At 42.9% G+C, this 17,027-nt stretch overlaps 1 protein-coding gene across 1 annotated transcript in view; it reads right to left on the reverse strand.

The window, feature by feature from the left end:
• Positions 1-1,714, reverse strand: part of WNT7B (Wnt family member 7B) — a 90,455-nt gene extending 88,741 nt beyond the window's left edge. Inside the window, exon 1 of the mRNA XM_053977717.1 lies at positions 1,644-1,714. Coding sequence (XP_053833692.1) covers positions 1,644-1,714 — 71 coding nt within the window. The remainder of the gene's footprint in view (positions 1-1,643) is intronic.
• Between the last annotated feature and the right edge of the window lie 15,313 nt (positions 1,715-17,027).

A 17,027-nucleotide genomic window follows, 5' to 3' on the forward strand; every position in this document is an offset into this window, starting at 1 on the left:
GCACACGGCAGGGGGCAGCGCGTAGGCCGTGCCCCTTCCGCATCCGCGCATCCTCCGCGGGTCGCCTGCGGGGCAGCGCCCTGCTCCGCCGGCCACCGCGGCGGCACCTGCGGCCGCAGGGGCGGGCCGAGAGCCGTGCCAAAAATACCTAAATAAGCAAACACAAAGGGATGCGATCCGGCTGGTGCCCGCCGAACTACCCGCTTAGAACCCTCCGGGAAGCAGCCTGCAGGTCCCGCCGGCACCCTGAAAATGGGACAGCTCTGCCCTTGCTGCCTGCAGCTGCGGGAGCTCCTGGTGGGCTATACAGAGCCTGCCGCTCCCTTTCTCATCGTCGAGAAGCCCAGTTTAATTCCTTCCCCCCGCTGTTTAACCTTAATCCTCGGCTCTGGCGCGCTCCCTCTTGCAGATTCCCTCCCTCTCCTCGCCCCCTCCTCCCACCGCTGCCTGGGCTGCTGACAGCGGGGACGTGGCTGTTCCCGCCGCGCACCGTGCGCGGAGCAGCGCCCGCGGCGGCGGGTCCCGGCGGGCAGGGCCGGGCCGCTCCTCGCTCCCCGTCGCCCTCCCGCTCTGCTGCCCCGGCCGGGCTCCAGCCTGCCCGTCGCTCTGGGGAACTTGCCCGTTCTCCTGCCTTTGGGAGCTGCCCTTTGGCTTCCCCGTCCCTCTTCCACGTATTGATTTCAAGGTGGGAAGTGAGCGGTTTAGGATTGCAACTCACCTTATGTATTCTTGATCATTAAAAAAAAAAAACCAACAACCAAAAAGCAATATTAAAAATCCCGCAAAGACAGGATCTTTAAAGAGTTTGTAGTTCGACAGGTAAGGACTCGGCTGGGGCTCAGGAATGTGGAAATTCAACTCAAGTCAGCCTACTGCGACGAGCAATATTAATAAGGGCATACAGGCACTGGGGGGAGAGACAGAGGGAAAGAGGGCGAAACTTGGCAACCAAAATAACCGCATGCACTCGATTGCGGTGATCAAACACCGAGGAGCAAACAGCGGGCTCCCCGGGAGCCCCTGCCGCACCCTCCAGGGCCCCGGGCCGGTCCCTTCGCCTGAGCCCGCTTGGCTTCCCGGGAGCACCAGAGCAGAGGTAGCCGGACCAGTTGTCAAGTTAATTTCAACACGTCTGTGTGATGGATAGAAACGCAAATTGTGTCTAGGCCTGCATAAACCAAATCCCTGAGCGCAGGTTCAGAGCAGGGATTCCCCTCCTCCCGCCCCTTTCGCCTAATACCTCAGCTCTGCTCTATTGTCCCAGCAGCAGCGCCTGAGTTAACTCTGTCAGACTGCTTTTTCTTTTTCCTTTTTTTTTTTTTTTTTCCTCTGAGGGTACTGTAAGCCAGAGATAATATTTAAGTTCGCTTAAGCAGTACAAAATAAAAGGATCCGTCATCACCCGCGACCGGCTCCCTGCAGGCTCGGGGCGGGCGGAGCGCCCCGCCGCCGGGCATGGCCCGGGATCGGGGGAGACGGCCGTGCTTCGGGGGGCTGCCGGCGCTTGGACACCCGGAGGCGGAGAGAGAAATAATCATATATTTTCTTTTCCTTTTTTTCCCCCTCCTCTGCAGTATTTTGCTCCCAACTCCGCACTAACGTGACCCAAAAGCCAAGGAGATTTGTCGTGCAAAAGGACTTACCCTAATTTGACATAGATGACTCCAAAGCATAGAAACACGTAGAAAATCCACTTCCGAAAGTTTCTGTGCATGATCTAGAAAATGGACTGAGCCATAAAAATTGCACAAAAAGCCGAACTGATCTTGTCGATTAAATCCCAGTCAAGAGCATTGCTGAAGCTACCCAGGAGCAAAGCCGGCCGAGCTGTAAAAAGTCAACTCCGCGCAGATAGGCAGCTCTTCCCAGAGCCATGGTGACCGAAACCGGCTTCGATATTAAAGCTAAAGAGGAAGAAAAAACGGAAAGGGCTGCTCAAAACAGTAAAACAAAACCCCAAGACAGACAGTCTGAGGGAGAGAATGAGCAAGCACTGATCTTGATCAACTGCCTCATAGAGCCCTGAAGTTCAATCTGTTTTTACTTGTTCTGACTTCCTCAGGTAACACTACGTATCTTGCAATCTATGGCTCCAGGTAGGAGGATCTCTCTTTCTCTTTCCCTCTCTCTCTCTCTCTCTCTCCCGCTCTTCCCTCCACCCCGCATGTGTCAGGATCTAATACATATCTTATCTGTGCGTGCGTCTGCGAGCTGTGCGTGTGTTTGTGTTTCAAAAGGCATGTCCTTAAGCCGAAGTGTTGGGGAAAACACATGAAACGTATCCAATAAGGGAAATAAATGACTCGTCCTCTCAAACCGAAGCATTTTTTCATTTCCTTTAGTATGGTAACGCGGCTGGATTTGCAATGCACGGACTTTACAAAAGAAACTGTTAAGCTTTCCTATTTTTTTTTTTCTTTCTAAACAAACAGTGGCAGGCGTTAATCCCCACTTGCTGGCAGCTGTATCCTAAAAAGCAACATGTGTCCAGACTACTTCTTCGGCCGTTTGACCCTGCTGGACCCTGCCACCAAATTTGATATCATTTTCTGCAGTAAGAGAATATGCTTCCTCCTTTGAGAAACAGATACACTTAGCTTGTAACACTAGCTTAGGATAGTCAGTTTGCTGCTTCTAGAGAGATTAATCGGCAGGACACAACCTCACTTTGTGTTCAGATACTAACAATGAAGCAAGGCTTCCTTTTCTTTCTTTTTTGGGGGGGATTTTTTTCTTTCATTTCTTTCTGTCTGTTTTTTATTTTTCTTCCTCACTGATTTCTGAGCTGCTCCGTTTATTCCTGCATTCTGTGGAATTATCTGTTCCAGTCTACTACACAATGTGTGCCTGTCCGGAGGCACAGATCTGCATGCATATGCACGCTTAAATAGCACTCCGATACAAGTCTGTGGGCTGCAGGGAGTTACACAGATACGGAAAAACTCGTGCACCTCTGCCCTCCCCTACACACATTCATATACGTGTAGCAACAGTCAGCACAGATGGCTCTAGGCATCTCTCAAAGAGAATCGGCTAAACACACACCAGGAAAGCCTGAAAGGAAAGCAGGCAGTGACAAGCAAGCAAAAGAGGCTGAACATAGAACTTCATCGTAAAGTATCTATCCTGACGGAGAAAACAAAGGATTTTTTAAAGGCCAGCCAGGCTGCCGTGGTTGAAGAGGTGCAGTGTGAAATCGCAGGTCATGTTCAGACTCCCACAGTAAAGGCTGCCCGCACCTTGTCATCACCCACTCAGCCCACAAGAACAGGGTCCTCTCCAGGCATCATGCAGAGACCCCAGGCCAGTCCCTGTGAGGGGAAGGGAAGCTTAGCGAGACAGAGAAGGGCCGTGCTGGGGAAGGGGGGCTCAGAGCAAGTCCCCCAGTAGCGACGAAGGCGGCTGAGACTTCCCACTCCACCGGCAGCTCCGATTCCTCTGCTGCGGATCGGTTTGGCTCTTTTCCCCCGCATTCCTCAGTTTCATTCTTTAATAATCAGCACTCCGGCTCTCGGAGGCAGGCAGCTCTCCTCCAGTCCACTCGGTTACACTGTCATCAATACTCAACTACAGACAATTTGTCCTTAAAAAATGCCGAGTCTTCCCTTCACACTCATTTCCTTGTATTTAGATGTCATTTATTCTTTTTTTTTTTTCCCTGACCCAACATAAGGATTATTTTGTTCTTCATCCACATTATTTTTTAAGCAATTTTTTGTAAGATGAGGCCATGTTTCTCAGAATCACAGGAATCCCAGGCACATGATGCGATTCTTGGGGCTGTCCTGTGCAAGTCCGTGGGATGGACTTTGGAGATCCTTGTGGGGCCCTTCCAACTCAGAATATTCCATGACACTTTGATTTTACGTTTCGCTTTTGCAGAATCATGTCTCCAACAGCCTCCTAACTTTACTCACAGCTGCCTCCCAAACTCTTCGACCAACACCAAAACGTCATTCACGATACAGCCCCACCACCACCCGCCACCTGTGAATCTTTTTTCCGGTTTTTGAAACTTTTTGGAAACGAAGTGTCATGTGTCCCTCACGAGAGTCGCGGGGATGTGGTGGCGGGAGGAGCGGGATACACAAAGATCTTCCCTGCGGGGCGGGACGAAGCGGGCGGCAGGGCCGGGCGATGCCGAGGGCGGCGGCGGACCCTAACGGCGGCAGCGGGCGGGTGCCGCGGGGATGCGCCCTGCGGATGTGCCCCGGAGAGCTGTCCGGAGCGCTGCCCCGGGGATGTGCCCCGGAGAGCTGTCCGGAACGCTGCCCCGGGGACGTGCCCCGGAGAGCCGTCCGGAGCGCTGCCCCGGGGATGCGCCCCGGAGCGCTGCCCCAGCCCTGCGGAGGCGGCGCGGCCCCGGCACCGGGCGGCCCCGCCGGTCCCGCGGGGTCACAGCGCCACCCTGCGGTGGTGTGGCGGGGCCCGGAGAGCGGAAGGTGCGGGGCGGCCCAGTCCCGCCGGGCTGGGAAGCGCTCAGGAGCCCCGGCGCTGCCGGGACGTACAGACCGGCGCCCCCGCGGCCGCTGGCTGTAGGAGCGCCGCACCTGGGAGCTGCCCGTGCGCTACTTCCCTTTGCCCCTGCACCCGAGCACAAACCCGGGCGTGGGTGCGGAACCGGCGTGGAGGGGCGGGCCGCCTCCCCCGCGTGTGAGGCCAGGAGCAGGAACTCGGCATTCAATGGCCAGAGAGTTTAGGAGGAGCGACGGGCTCCGCATCACAACTGTTGTCCCACGTCTCCTCTACAGACCCCTCGTGCCTGTTTTGTCACAAACCCCATGGATATGGGAATACAACTCACATTGTCTCCGTCTCCTCAGTGACTGTCAGGCTAGCACATACCACTTGTTTCTGCAAACTACTGAGTATTCATGCAAACCCAAGAAGTTTCAACAACAGAAACTAGACTAGGTTTAGACGGCAAAATTTTCTGTATTTTTGACCCTTACTCTGCTGTTATTTTCAGCTAATTGATTTGAAGATCCTGGACTGGCAGCAGAAAATGATATATTTTCTTACCTTCAAATATCAGTTTGACTATTCCTGAAAACTTAGGCTGAGGATAAGAAGACTTAATGAAGCTTAATAATTCTGTGATCTAAGATAAAAACTCGGTAGAATATTAAAATGCTTAATTCTCAGATTAGTATTCAGAAATCCACCTGATTACTTTATGTGCAAAATATATAAAGCCCGTTGAATTACTTTAAACAAATACCACCTTAATAATGCTAAAAGACTTTCTGGACACAAGGTAATATTCCTAAATAGAAAAGAATTGGTAGATGTGGGTTGAAATAATTTGCTGAATGGTCTTCTAGTACACAATTCTTATTTATTACTCATCCAAAACTATTGGCATAGCAGGGGATATAGTCAATTAAAATTCAGTAATTCAGTTTCTCCTACACTGACTTTCTGCTGACAAAGCTCAACATTCACACCTCCAAAACCTGCCAAAGGAAAGGTCACCTACACACACTGCTGCTGGTCCCTACACCTCTCCCACACCTCCCCACAGCCTTTTGATAAAGTGGTTCCTGTGGTAAAATATTTCAAAGCCCTACTGAGCTTCAGCTTTCCCAATCCATCACAAATGCACTTACCCCCACTCCAACTGGAGAGCCTTTTCCTTCACCTAGGCTGGAGAATCCAAGTGAACTTCAGAAGTCACCTGTCAGGCTGTGAAATCTTAGTTAACAGGAGCTAACTATCAGGTGCAGGTACTCAAGGGCAACTTAGGTGTGCATCTCTTTAAAAAATGAAGATGATGGGAATCAGAGTCACTGGCCCAGGCATGGGTCCCATTTATTCCAGGATGTACCACAAGGGACACAGTGTTGTTTGTCTGACCTGGGGCATATAGGGTTTCATGAACAGGGAACTCTGCCCAAGCAGGAGGAGCAATCTCCATAGTATGGGAACAGCTTACAGCCTTACAGCTTGTAAATGGAAGTATGAGCAAGCAGGACCAAAGGGAAAAGGAACTGTTGGTCAGAGCTCACATCACCTTCCCTAGCATTTTTCCAAGAACAGTTCAAAATAGTTCAAAATCAGAGTAAATCACATGAAATTTCTAGGGAATGCAGACAACAGAGATAATTACTCTGTGACAGGCCACTTTACATGCCTTTCTCTTCTTTCTGTACTGCTCAGATGAACAACTAGACCAGGAGCTGGACTTTGATGATCCTTGTGGTTCCCTTCCAGCTCAGCATATTCTTTGATTCTGTGTGTACTTGTTATAAGTCCCGAAGGCTTAACTACAAGGCAAATCCAGCTGCATTTATCCCAGCCAGCCACTCTCTGGCACTGTTGCTCCACGCAGTTGTAGATGAAGGCTTCATCTATCACTAACAAAACAATTGCACAAAAACATTCCTTAGGGGAAACACCCAGAGCATATGGGGCTAAAAAAGAAAGAGAGGAAAAGAACTAAAAGAAGAAAAATGAAAAAAAAAAAAAAAAAAAGAAGCACACAAAATAGGTATCTTGCATCTGTGGTAAGAGCATAAGCTTTTGGCATGTGCATCTGTCATGGCAACAACTTAATGGCAATAAAACCTGCACCATAGTCAAGGTTTGAATCTGGTCTTACATAGTAACTGACCTGTCCACTGCTCTCTTAGTTCTTCTCTCACTTGGTATTATGCAAAACAGCATCTGGTCACATCTTTGATCACCACTGACTTTCATCTCAGTTCCTTCCCTGTTTCTCTCCCTCTTTTTCTTTCCTCTCTTTTACATCTCATTACCTGGAATATGTTCCACTTTCTCAAGCTATCAGTCTTCCTGTAATTCCTGTTAAGCCTCCACCAGTTTAGCAGACAGCTAATTCAATTAATAAGTAACACAGTTGTCCATGCTCAGTTGTTTCAGGTGTTTCATATTTACAGGTAAATGCTGGTTTGAAAATTTCTGTTTACTTGTTTCATCCAAGCTGAGAGTCAGTGTTCAAGCAGAGGCACAGTACACATCTTTATAGCAGCATGAAATGGAATTTACAGACTTTCTCACAAACTCCTCCCTTGATAACTGAAGCTTTACTAGCTTTGTTGCATTGGACTTAATATAATTTTAGATTCTTTCTTCTGTTCTTCACGAACTGATTTCTTACTTTGTTGACTGTATTACTTTGAAAAATTCCCTGCAGAAGAAGGTTGGACAGTTAAAAAGGAATGTCAGCAATAACATATGGTTGCAAAGAAAGAGAAATACTGTGAATAAACAGGTATGTTGTATGGGAATGAACATAACATGTTCTGTTACTCTGCAGCAGTAGGAAGTCCAGACTCATGTATGAAATTATCTTCTGGGCTGTGAACTTCAGTGAGTACATAGACCAGCTAGAGCTGACCCAGAGGTGAACAAAAGGAAGATGACCCACTACAACAATGCAATACATGATCCACGAGGAAAGGTTGTGTTGCTTTATTTCACAGAAACACAAACTGAGCAAGGAGAGTGTAATAGTCTTCAAATGTGCAAAAACACATTGCAAAGACAGCAAGGTAAGGAATTGTCCTACTTGCGATAAATGGACTTGAGCAGCATTTAGACAAAATTCGTTTAATGGCAAATATTGCCAAGATTTAAGATCAAGTTAAATAATCATCTACAGAAATTTAGTAGTACAGGATCCTACCACAGGCTACAAACGTGCAGGATCGTTTTAGACATGAGGCCTATGATTCTGTGACTCTGCTTTCAATCACTGTGCTATCAAAATTCCTTTCACCTTCATAAAGCATGGTGAGATGCTTCCTGACTTGTGAAAGTGTTTCAGAAAGCATCTAGCTTGCCCAGAGGAGATGGAGTTTGCATCCTGGAGTTTAGAGGAACACTAAGAGCAGTTATCTCTAGGCTGTATTTAATGAAGCAAGCCCTTTCATCCTATCTTGCAGAAACAAACGTTCTCCCCGGTCCTCCTGAAGCAAATGTCTAATGAAAGAAGCCTTTGCACATTTCTAATCAGTGCAGCAATTCAGAGACTTAAGATTTGAGACTGTAGATTCTGAAGTTCTGTGAACAACTTTTATTCCATGCTTAAGATAATACAGTGAGACATCATCTTTGAACCCAAGTCCATGACTTGCTTAAGGTAGCCCTACTAAAGAAGCCTTATACCAATGCAAACTACATACTGAGTTTAGCAAGATTTCTACTGGAATCAAGATAAAATAATTTTAGACTAGTAATTTAATCTATAATCAGCAAGTCTATAAGCCCTACAACTACATATGATGCAACAAAAGGAAAAATCAGGACTCAGAAGTGATTTTTGCTGTGATTTACATGCTCATTCCTGTTTTCTTATTATATTCTCAGATATGTCTAGATGGGCAAACACATTTTTAGTTATCTATGGTTTTGTAAGATGACTACAAAAGATAACATGGTGGGGTTAGATTACACATAACCTTTAAAATCATCTTTCAAAAGCTAAGGGACTGAATAGTTTTATGTGATATACTAATTTTGTTTTGCCTGCCTATTGAGTGCTGCAATTTTTGTAAATATTACAAGGGAAGCTGCACATTGTTAAGCAGTTTTTTCTTCCTAACTGATCTTCTCTATTGTAACCTTCTCCATCTAGTGCAAAATGCCTTTTAGCTTCTGAGTTGCAAACCAATAAGCATTGATACTCAGCCTGAGAAGACTAAAGCTCCACCTCTTCTGTGTGTTTGGCCTGATGTTCTGTCCCAGTGAAATTGCATCACTGTAGATTTCAAACACAACTAAGAATTACAGTTTGCATCACAGGGAGAATCCTTAAAATCTCATTGAGGCAAGCAACATATTCCTTGGTTCAGACACAGTGAGACCCACAGTTTGTCACCAGGGCAGCATCCCAATGTAAGGCCAAAGTGGCCACAGTGCCAAATTCGGAGATGATCTTGCAGACAGGGAGTGTGGCACTCTTCTATCTGTGCTTCTATCAAGGCAAGATTGCTTCTTAGCAGAATTATGACAGAAACCTTCCTACCCTTTAATTGCCAAAAAGAAAAGTCTACCAGGTCCTGCTGTAGGTTTTTCACCACTGCAGCTGTCCCCTTACCCGATATTGGTTTTATCCCTATTGTATGTAGAGAGATTGTGAATCTAGAGCTGCAGGGTCCTTTGAAGTCCTTCCTCAGGTAACCCTCCAGAGATGTACTTTTCATTGTAAGAAGACAGGGTGCCTTAGTAAGCAAGAGAAATATAAGGGGGAAAAGCATTAATTGACAAAATGTGACAATGGTTCTCTCTTCCAATTGAGCCAGACATCAATATTTGGAGCTCTAGGGTATCATGAGGTTTTCCACTTACCCTGCCTCATCTCCATCCATCCATGTTCTGGCTTCATTGCCACACACTGAGAGAAAATGTACTTGCTTCCAATTTGAGCAGTGTGGAAATTACTCACTTCCCACTAGCTTGACCACAACATGGATGAGCTTACCTCTTTTTTCATTTGTCAATACATCACTGGTGATACAGCTTAATCATGTGAATTTCCTTTAGCAATTCATCTTACTGCTTTCAAAGGTATTGTTTATAATCCCTCAGATAAATGCTTAAATGCATTTCTGTCATCAGAAGAAATGTGACTGCCTCCAGACCAGAACAGCACCACTGCATCTAACCACACAAAAATCTTGCATTTTCATTAACTGCAGATACAAAATATTGTTGTAGCTTCATAAATAATCATCTATAAAAGAGAAAAAAACCTTGGGTTGGTTTGTTTTTTTTTTCCTTTCTGATTTCTAAACTACACTTCCCAGAAATATCAGGTCTAGAGTCAAAGTGCCTATTTGTGTCTTGCTACCTGGTGCAGCCTCCTGTCAGGGAAACATCCTGAAAGGCAAATAGTGCAGATGTAAGAATATTTTTTTCCCTCTCATATCAAGAAAATATGCAATTTATTTCAGCAACCAGTAAGAAACTCTGTAATTGCAGACCTATGTTTAGGTCATATTCGTTATCTTGTAATTGAGCCGTTAAATATTCATTTTTCTTCTAAGAATAACTCATTAACAGAGTTGATAACCATCTCTTCATAAAAATACAGGACTTTACAGGCTTTATTCATATTGAAATTATTAATTTGTTTTATTGTATACTGCTTACTATTTTGAGATAAATCTGTGTGAATATGAACCCTCCTGTTTGGAATAAAAATATCATCTCTCAATTTTGTGCATGGTTGTTTTTAAAAATTACTCTGATGATCTGTATTTATATACATTTGACAGTACATTATTTCTAGATTTCAAAAGCTAATCACATGCCTTCCAATGGTTGATGTTTTAAAATGACAAATGAAAACCTCTGTATTATTTTAATCCATACATGTGAGAGGCCAAGAAAAACTCCTAAATGTGATTTTTTTTCCCTGCTCACAGAAACTATGGCCTTCTAAGAAAAACAAGCATATTTAGAATTGCAATATTTAAAATTATCCTGATTTTTAAAGTAAATCTAATAATGGAAGTGGGGGGAGGGAGAGTCCAGACATTATTTTTGAAAGCACAGGATTGATGATATTAATGCTGCCAACCTAAACATGAGAACACTGGTTTGTTTAGCTTGCTGTCTTTTCCACCAGCCATTATTTAAAAACATCTACTGCTCTTACCAAATAGAGTCTGCAATTTATTTACAGCTAAGGTAAAGTCAATGGAAATAAATGTCCATTCATAGGCTACTTCTTAGGAGTTAGAAATATTTCTAGTGTCTTAAATCAAAAATAAATGTCCCATTAAAGAGGTTTTTAGATGAAGATGACCTCTAATGAGTAGTTTTATAAGGATGTGCCCAACGAAGTTTACTCTTCATCCTTCATCTGTTTTCCAGAACATTTGTCTCTTTTACATGGATATTTTAATCATTACCTCTGTGTATCAGGGTTTGGCTCACCTAGCTGTGTTGTCCTCCTGCAGTTCTATGACAAAGCAGAATGGAATATATTAACTTTATACATATATACATATATACATATATACATATATACATATATACATATATACATATATATATATATATATATATATATATATATATATATATATATATGTAATGGCCAGACTTTGGAAATTATCTAAAATGGTTTTCCACTCTTCCCTTTACAGCTTTCAATGACTCATCAAATAATGTTGTTTGCATCATGTCCTCCCCCTAGGTCACTGACTTAGAATGGTCACTTATCTACAAATCTTTCCTACATTTTCTTTCCATTACAATAAGCCTGTCTTTCATCAGGATTATCAGCAAAAGCTGCAGGATATTTTATCTGGCTGCAATTCGGCTCCATGTAGGGGTGCTCACATGCACCCTGCGGTATTTTGTGCAGTCACAAGCAATTTATGAAATGTTTAAAAGTGCATACTTCACTTTACAGATTTAACTCTTTGCTTGACTCCAGTGTCTCCTTAAACTCAGTACAAGATATCTGTAGAGACCAGGGTTTAAATCTCACATGGTGTTGACAGCCTCTACTCTTTCATCACCTCCTTTGGAGCTGAAGGTTCTCTGCAGATTGTTTGGATGCAGCCCTAACATGCCTCACATGCATTATAAAAATCATTAAAAAATTCTTTCCAAACCAAGCACAGGTGGGATTCCACACACAGGCTCCCTGAGCGAGGGCCCAAAAGAGTAGAGATTCCCCATTAAGCCCTTCTGGCATGAAAACTGCACTCTTGCTCTGGGCTTGGGCTAGGTTACCTTTAAAGGTCCCTCTAATCCAAACTATTCTACGATCCTATGTTTATCTGAAATCGTCGCATGGCCACCGCATCACCGGCATCATGCCTGCCTCTCCCCTCACTGAGTATTTCCCTGAAGGCTGCCAGGATGTGGACAGTCACCTAAGGAAGCACCCCAAACCAATCCTGTAAGACACTGGGCTGGCAGTGCCCAGTGCTGCCTCCTGCCATACCCACCATTCCTGAGAGAAAAACAAGTCAAGCAAGAGCCGAGACCAGTTATTTAGTGTCTTCAGCCATGGCCTTGCCACAGCAAGTCTTCAGTTCTCTGTGGTTTCTAGAATCAATTTATCTTTCTGCTTTTTTAAAAGAAGGGGGAAACTGAGAATAGGTGTCACTGTGCTTGTACCTGTACACCATTACCTGTGCTTTCAGAAAAGGGAAGAATTGAAGAATCTTTGAGGAAGTACAAACAGTTCCTGTAGGATGAACATGTTTTTTCCCAGGGTATTAATTAAATTCTTTCATTCTTTGGGTGCAGACAATGACTTTTTGCTACAAGTTTGTATGAGGGTTAGCAAATTGGAGCCTAGCTTTGTGACCTTCACATAACTGAACACAGAATTTCTGATTACTGAATGTAAATGATTAATCCCCAACATCCTTCCAAATCCAGAGCATAGCTCCAACCCAGTATCACTCTTGGGAATTTTCCTCACTACTTCACATTGTCTGTGGGATATCTGGATGCAGGGGAATTTTATGCTGAATAAATTATTTTATACTGAGTTAATTATTCCCTCTAAAGTGACCAAAAGCTTTATGGTCTGGACTTGGAATCAGACTGGACTTGTTCGTGTGCATGCCACAGCTAATACAGTCTTTTGCCCTTTGCTATTTGGGACCTTTCAAACTCCAGTTGATTGTTATGAACTGTCTACTGAGCCTCCATGAGCCATGAAGTGAGTATTTATTGCCTTGATTAAATACAATCTCTTGGCTAACTGTCTTTTTATCGTACATTTCTTCTTCTTTTAAAAAGTCTTAACTTGGATTGATTCTAAAGGCAATGGCCCATGGACAGCATCTTCCACAATCATGATGCATAAATGCAGGGAGAAAAACCCCTCTTTTGGCTGACAGCTGTAGGCGTCCCCTTACTGTTGGCAATTAAGAAGAAAGAAAAGCAATTTCCTAGAAGTTTCCTTCTGATTACCGTATTGTTGTATGGGTACTTTTCCTTTGTAATGTGAAAATCAAAACTTGTCTTTTTTAGAACTGCACTATGTCAGGTCTTGCAAAGCTTGCCCTGTTAAAAAAATCTTACTTTTGTTCCTGTCATAACACAAAGCAATCTATTTTCTATATTTTGGAAGAATCTGATTTAGGACAATAAATATTTAGAAGGTTTTAAGGGTGGCTATTATTTCTGCTTACATATTGACCAAAAAACAGAGTTTGCAAGAGAACAGAAAATGGAAGGTAGCATTGAAGAACAATGATATAAGAGAAAAATGGTGTGCAGAAGAGAATCAGCAAATAGAGGAAAGAGGACTGAAGGAAATAGGAGTTAACTGAAATAGGAGTAAAGGAAAGAAAGATTCTGGAACCAAAAAAATCAAGCACTTTGATAAAATGAATAATTTTGTTAAAAATATACAGGAAATACAGCATTTCTTTGGTGTTTCTAAGAACTTTTTATAAATCAACAACTGTATTTTGAAAATAAAAATGAAATCTGGGTTCAAGAGTGCAATCTGACAGAAAATGTAGTATTTCTAGAACCTACAAGATGCTGTTTCTTTTACAATTTCCATGGCTAGAGCACCCTTTTAGAAATTAGAATGCTACCTTTCCTTCAACTGGCTTTTCTAGTCTTCCTTTTAGATGCTGACAGACCAATGCATTTCAGGTTCAGTTCAGCCATCTTAAGTGCATTACCATGTTAGTCTGTCAAGTCATACTGCTGATAATGCAGTAAAATAATACAACCATGGATCAAACAACAGGCAAGTGGGTGCCTTCTGCCTTTTGTCACAGATTACTTCAGCTCATCATTGTTCCTGTGGTTTGTCATGACTTCAGGAAGCCTGAGGATGCTAGTCTGCACTGAATCACTGCCTTACTAAATGACTGCGAGTCACTTCCACCACGGCGCCTCCTGCCTCAGCAAGGAGATGGGGACTTTCCTGCCAGTTCCCTCTCTACAGGCTTTACTATCTACACAGAACCAAAGCTAGAAAAGACAGTAGGGATATCAACAGTGGGGGAAAGCTAAACAGGTGGCAGTAGGTTTGGCTGATATGAAAGAAGTGATAATAAAGCCAAAGGATATAAATATTCCACAGTCTTCGGATGTGTGAGCTAGTTTTGCCAAACGCCAAACCGGTGACCTAGGCCTTTGCATTCATGGCTTGCAAAAAGCAACATCAATGTTTTGATGTTATTACTGAGAAAATTGTTAACACTTTTCTACATAAAGGGCAGGGTATAGGTCACTTTAGCACAATTTGTAATAAAGGCACTTCTACAGAAAGCATCTGTGAATGCCAGTGACTGCATCAGTTGTTGCTCATTACAGGCAATTAAGCTGTCAATATTCTCACCTAAGAGGTCTTCCATAAATTATCTGTTTAATTACTAATATGGATGAAACAAAGGAAAATTACCACTTCCTCCCACAGGGAGAAACCAGTCAGGAGATCAGGCCTACCTTATTGAAGATATCACATTTTATGAGATGAGATTTTGTGAGATGTATTTTATGAGATCTCCTGATACTCCCTGAATCACTCTTGGTTTGTTCAGGGAGCTTTTTGGAAGTACAAGGACTCTGATTTCCGTGGCTACTTCTACTCCCTTGAGATACTAAAAAATTATTTACCTATCATTCCGAAAAGCATTGAAGTTTCCAAAGACATTGAAAAACCCTTCCTAGAGAGATGATCAATGATCAAAGCCAGACCTTAAGACATTTGGACAATAATAACATGTTTAAACTTCTGGCCAGCCCTGAAGTGGTCAGGTAGTTAGACCAGATGATTGTTGTGTCCCCTTTCCAATTGCAAATATTCTATTCTATTCTATTCTATTTCTCAGTTTGCAAACAGTTTGGATGAAAAAAATACTTTTTTTTCACAATTACTTAGAGAAAATACATCATACTCAATTCAAACAAGGTAATGGTGATACTGGCATGTAGACATATATTGAAGAAAAGAATTCAGGATGATAAAAGCATAGCATTGGTGCAGAAACAGTTTTCACACTTCTGCCAAAAGACCCACTGTGTGTTTGTTGCACTAAGCACAAAAAAAGTAAAAAGTCATATATATAAAACCAAGCTTCCTTAGACCTTAACATATACAGAGAATCTCTCATTTTACTCAATTCCAAATCAGTACCTTAAGAGCAAACCTTTATTCACAAGTAAGAGCAAGGAAGTGGACACAGAGTGTCAAAACACACTCAGGTTTATGGACCATTCTGGGTTTTGGTGATGGGTTGTTTGAGCATGAATGATTAAATAACAACTTCACACACAGTAAGAATTCTCATGGCTTAAGACACATCTTCACCCATGCAAACCTCAAGGACTCATTTAAAGTAGCTCCCCTGTATTTCTTTTGACAGGTCTATGACTTTCTATTTCTCTTCTTCCAATTCTTATTGTTTTACCACTCCTTATGTCCTGCATCTGGGTCTACAAGATGTTACTGACCACACATAATTTAATATCCTGTCTTTGGTTTCCTACCAAACCACCAGACCATACATCCTATTTATTTTCTCATCTGTCTTTTTTTTTTTCTTTTATGTAATTCTCAGTCTCATATGAACAAGCTGCACTAATGTTACTGAAACTCAGATGTGCCTCTTAGAAATTGACACTCAGTTTCTTCTATTGACACCAATAATACTTTTTCCGTAAACTTCCTCATTATCCCATTATTGTCTAATGTTACAGAAGAATATTATTCTAATCCAGTCATTTTCAACCAATCTAATATAGCCCCAAAGTGGATTAGCCAGCAGGCACTGGTAGGCTGCGCATCCATCAGTTGACAGCTATAAAATCCCAGGATAATTAAATACAGAGAGATATCCAGAAAGGGAAGGGAAAATTAATTTGCCTCCTACTTTTCCATCTGTTGCTGTTCACTCTATACAATTGAGGATCAGCTCCTTGCCCTTTCTTCTTCCATCCACCCAAAGCTGGAAGTGTCAAACAGCGCTTTGAGGAACTGAACTAAGGGCAATGACGAGATGTCACTACGGTATCCAACCCCATGGCTGGCATGTCCTGAGGGTGAGCGCTCTGTAAACCACCTGTAAACTGCCCTGAAAGCTGGACATTGTATGATACCTTACTGTTACAGGGAAGTAAATCGAGCGTCATAATCCCATTATTAAGTGCTGATGCTTGTGTCCTTTGTGTGCATGGGCTTTTTCTCTATGTTCACATTTCATCATGGGACAAAATAAGGGGGTTAATCAGATTTTTTTTTTTTTTTGTGAGTTTAATTTATCTCTTTCTCTCTGCCCACCTTTTTCTTCCTTAAGTACATGTCACCAGAACAGGCAAGTTTGCACATTCTATAGTCATGACTTCTTTTCTTCATGTTCCTTTTCTCAGCATTTTTTTTTCTTACATTGAAGAACTTATCTTCAGAACAAAGAAGGAGCTTGAACTCGTGTGTTTTGTTCATAACAGGGTGTCTTCCTTCAAGCTGGCTAAACCCCACTATCCCAATGCTAATGCCAATACTGATTAGTATGAGCACTACTATTTCCATTCTTTGAGAAGGTTATTCATATTTGTAAGGAGTAAATTTATATTTGCCATAAATATCTTCTGTAGCATTTTCCATGTAATCAATTGCATTGTGATAATCATCTAACTGAATGTAACTGGTTATCGAGCATGCAGACTTTTCCCCTGCTGTATCAGCATCCCCCACCCCATCTTTTCCTTCTGACATCATCACAGCCACTACACTGCTGATGCTTAACTATCACTCTTATCAGTGGTAGCTAACCTCTCTCAAAACTTCAAAAAAAGTAAGAGGTCCATTTCTCCTTTTGACTGCCAGCAGTGTAGTTGGTGGGGATTAGTGTTTGAGGCTTTTTTTCCTCCTGCTTTAAGGAGTGGCTATTGAAAGATGCTTGAGGAAACTACTTTGGCAGGGAGAAACTAAAAGGTTTTGCTAGTTGCTGTGTGTGCATGAGGTGGACACTGTAGTGCATTTTTGTCAGTCTGAAATAAAATTGCCTTTTTAATGGTGTGGAGTCCTTCCTGCTGCCCAGAAAGTGACTCAAACAATTGCAATGGAA

This window comes from Vidua macroura, chromosome 5 (genome assembly GCF_024509145.1).
Source record: "Vidua macroura isolate BioBank_ID:100142 chromosome 5, ASM2450914v1, whole genome shotgun sequence".
Lineage (NCBI taxonomy): Eukaryota > Metazoa > Chordata > Aves > Passeriformes > Viduidae > Vidua > Vidua macroura.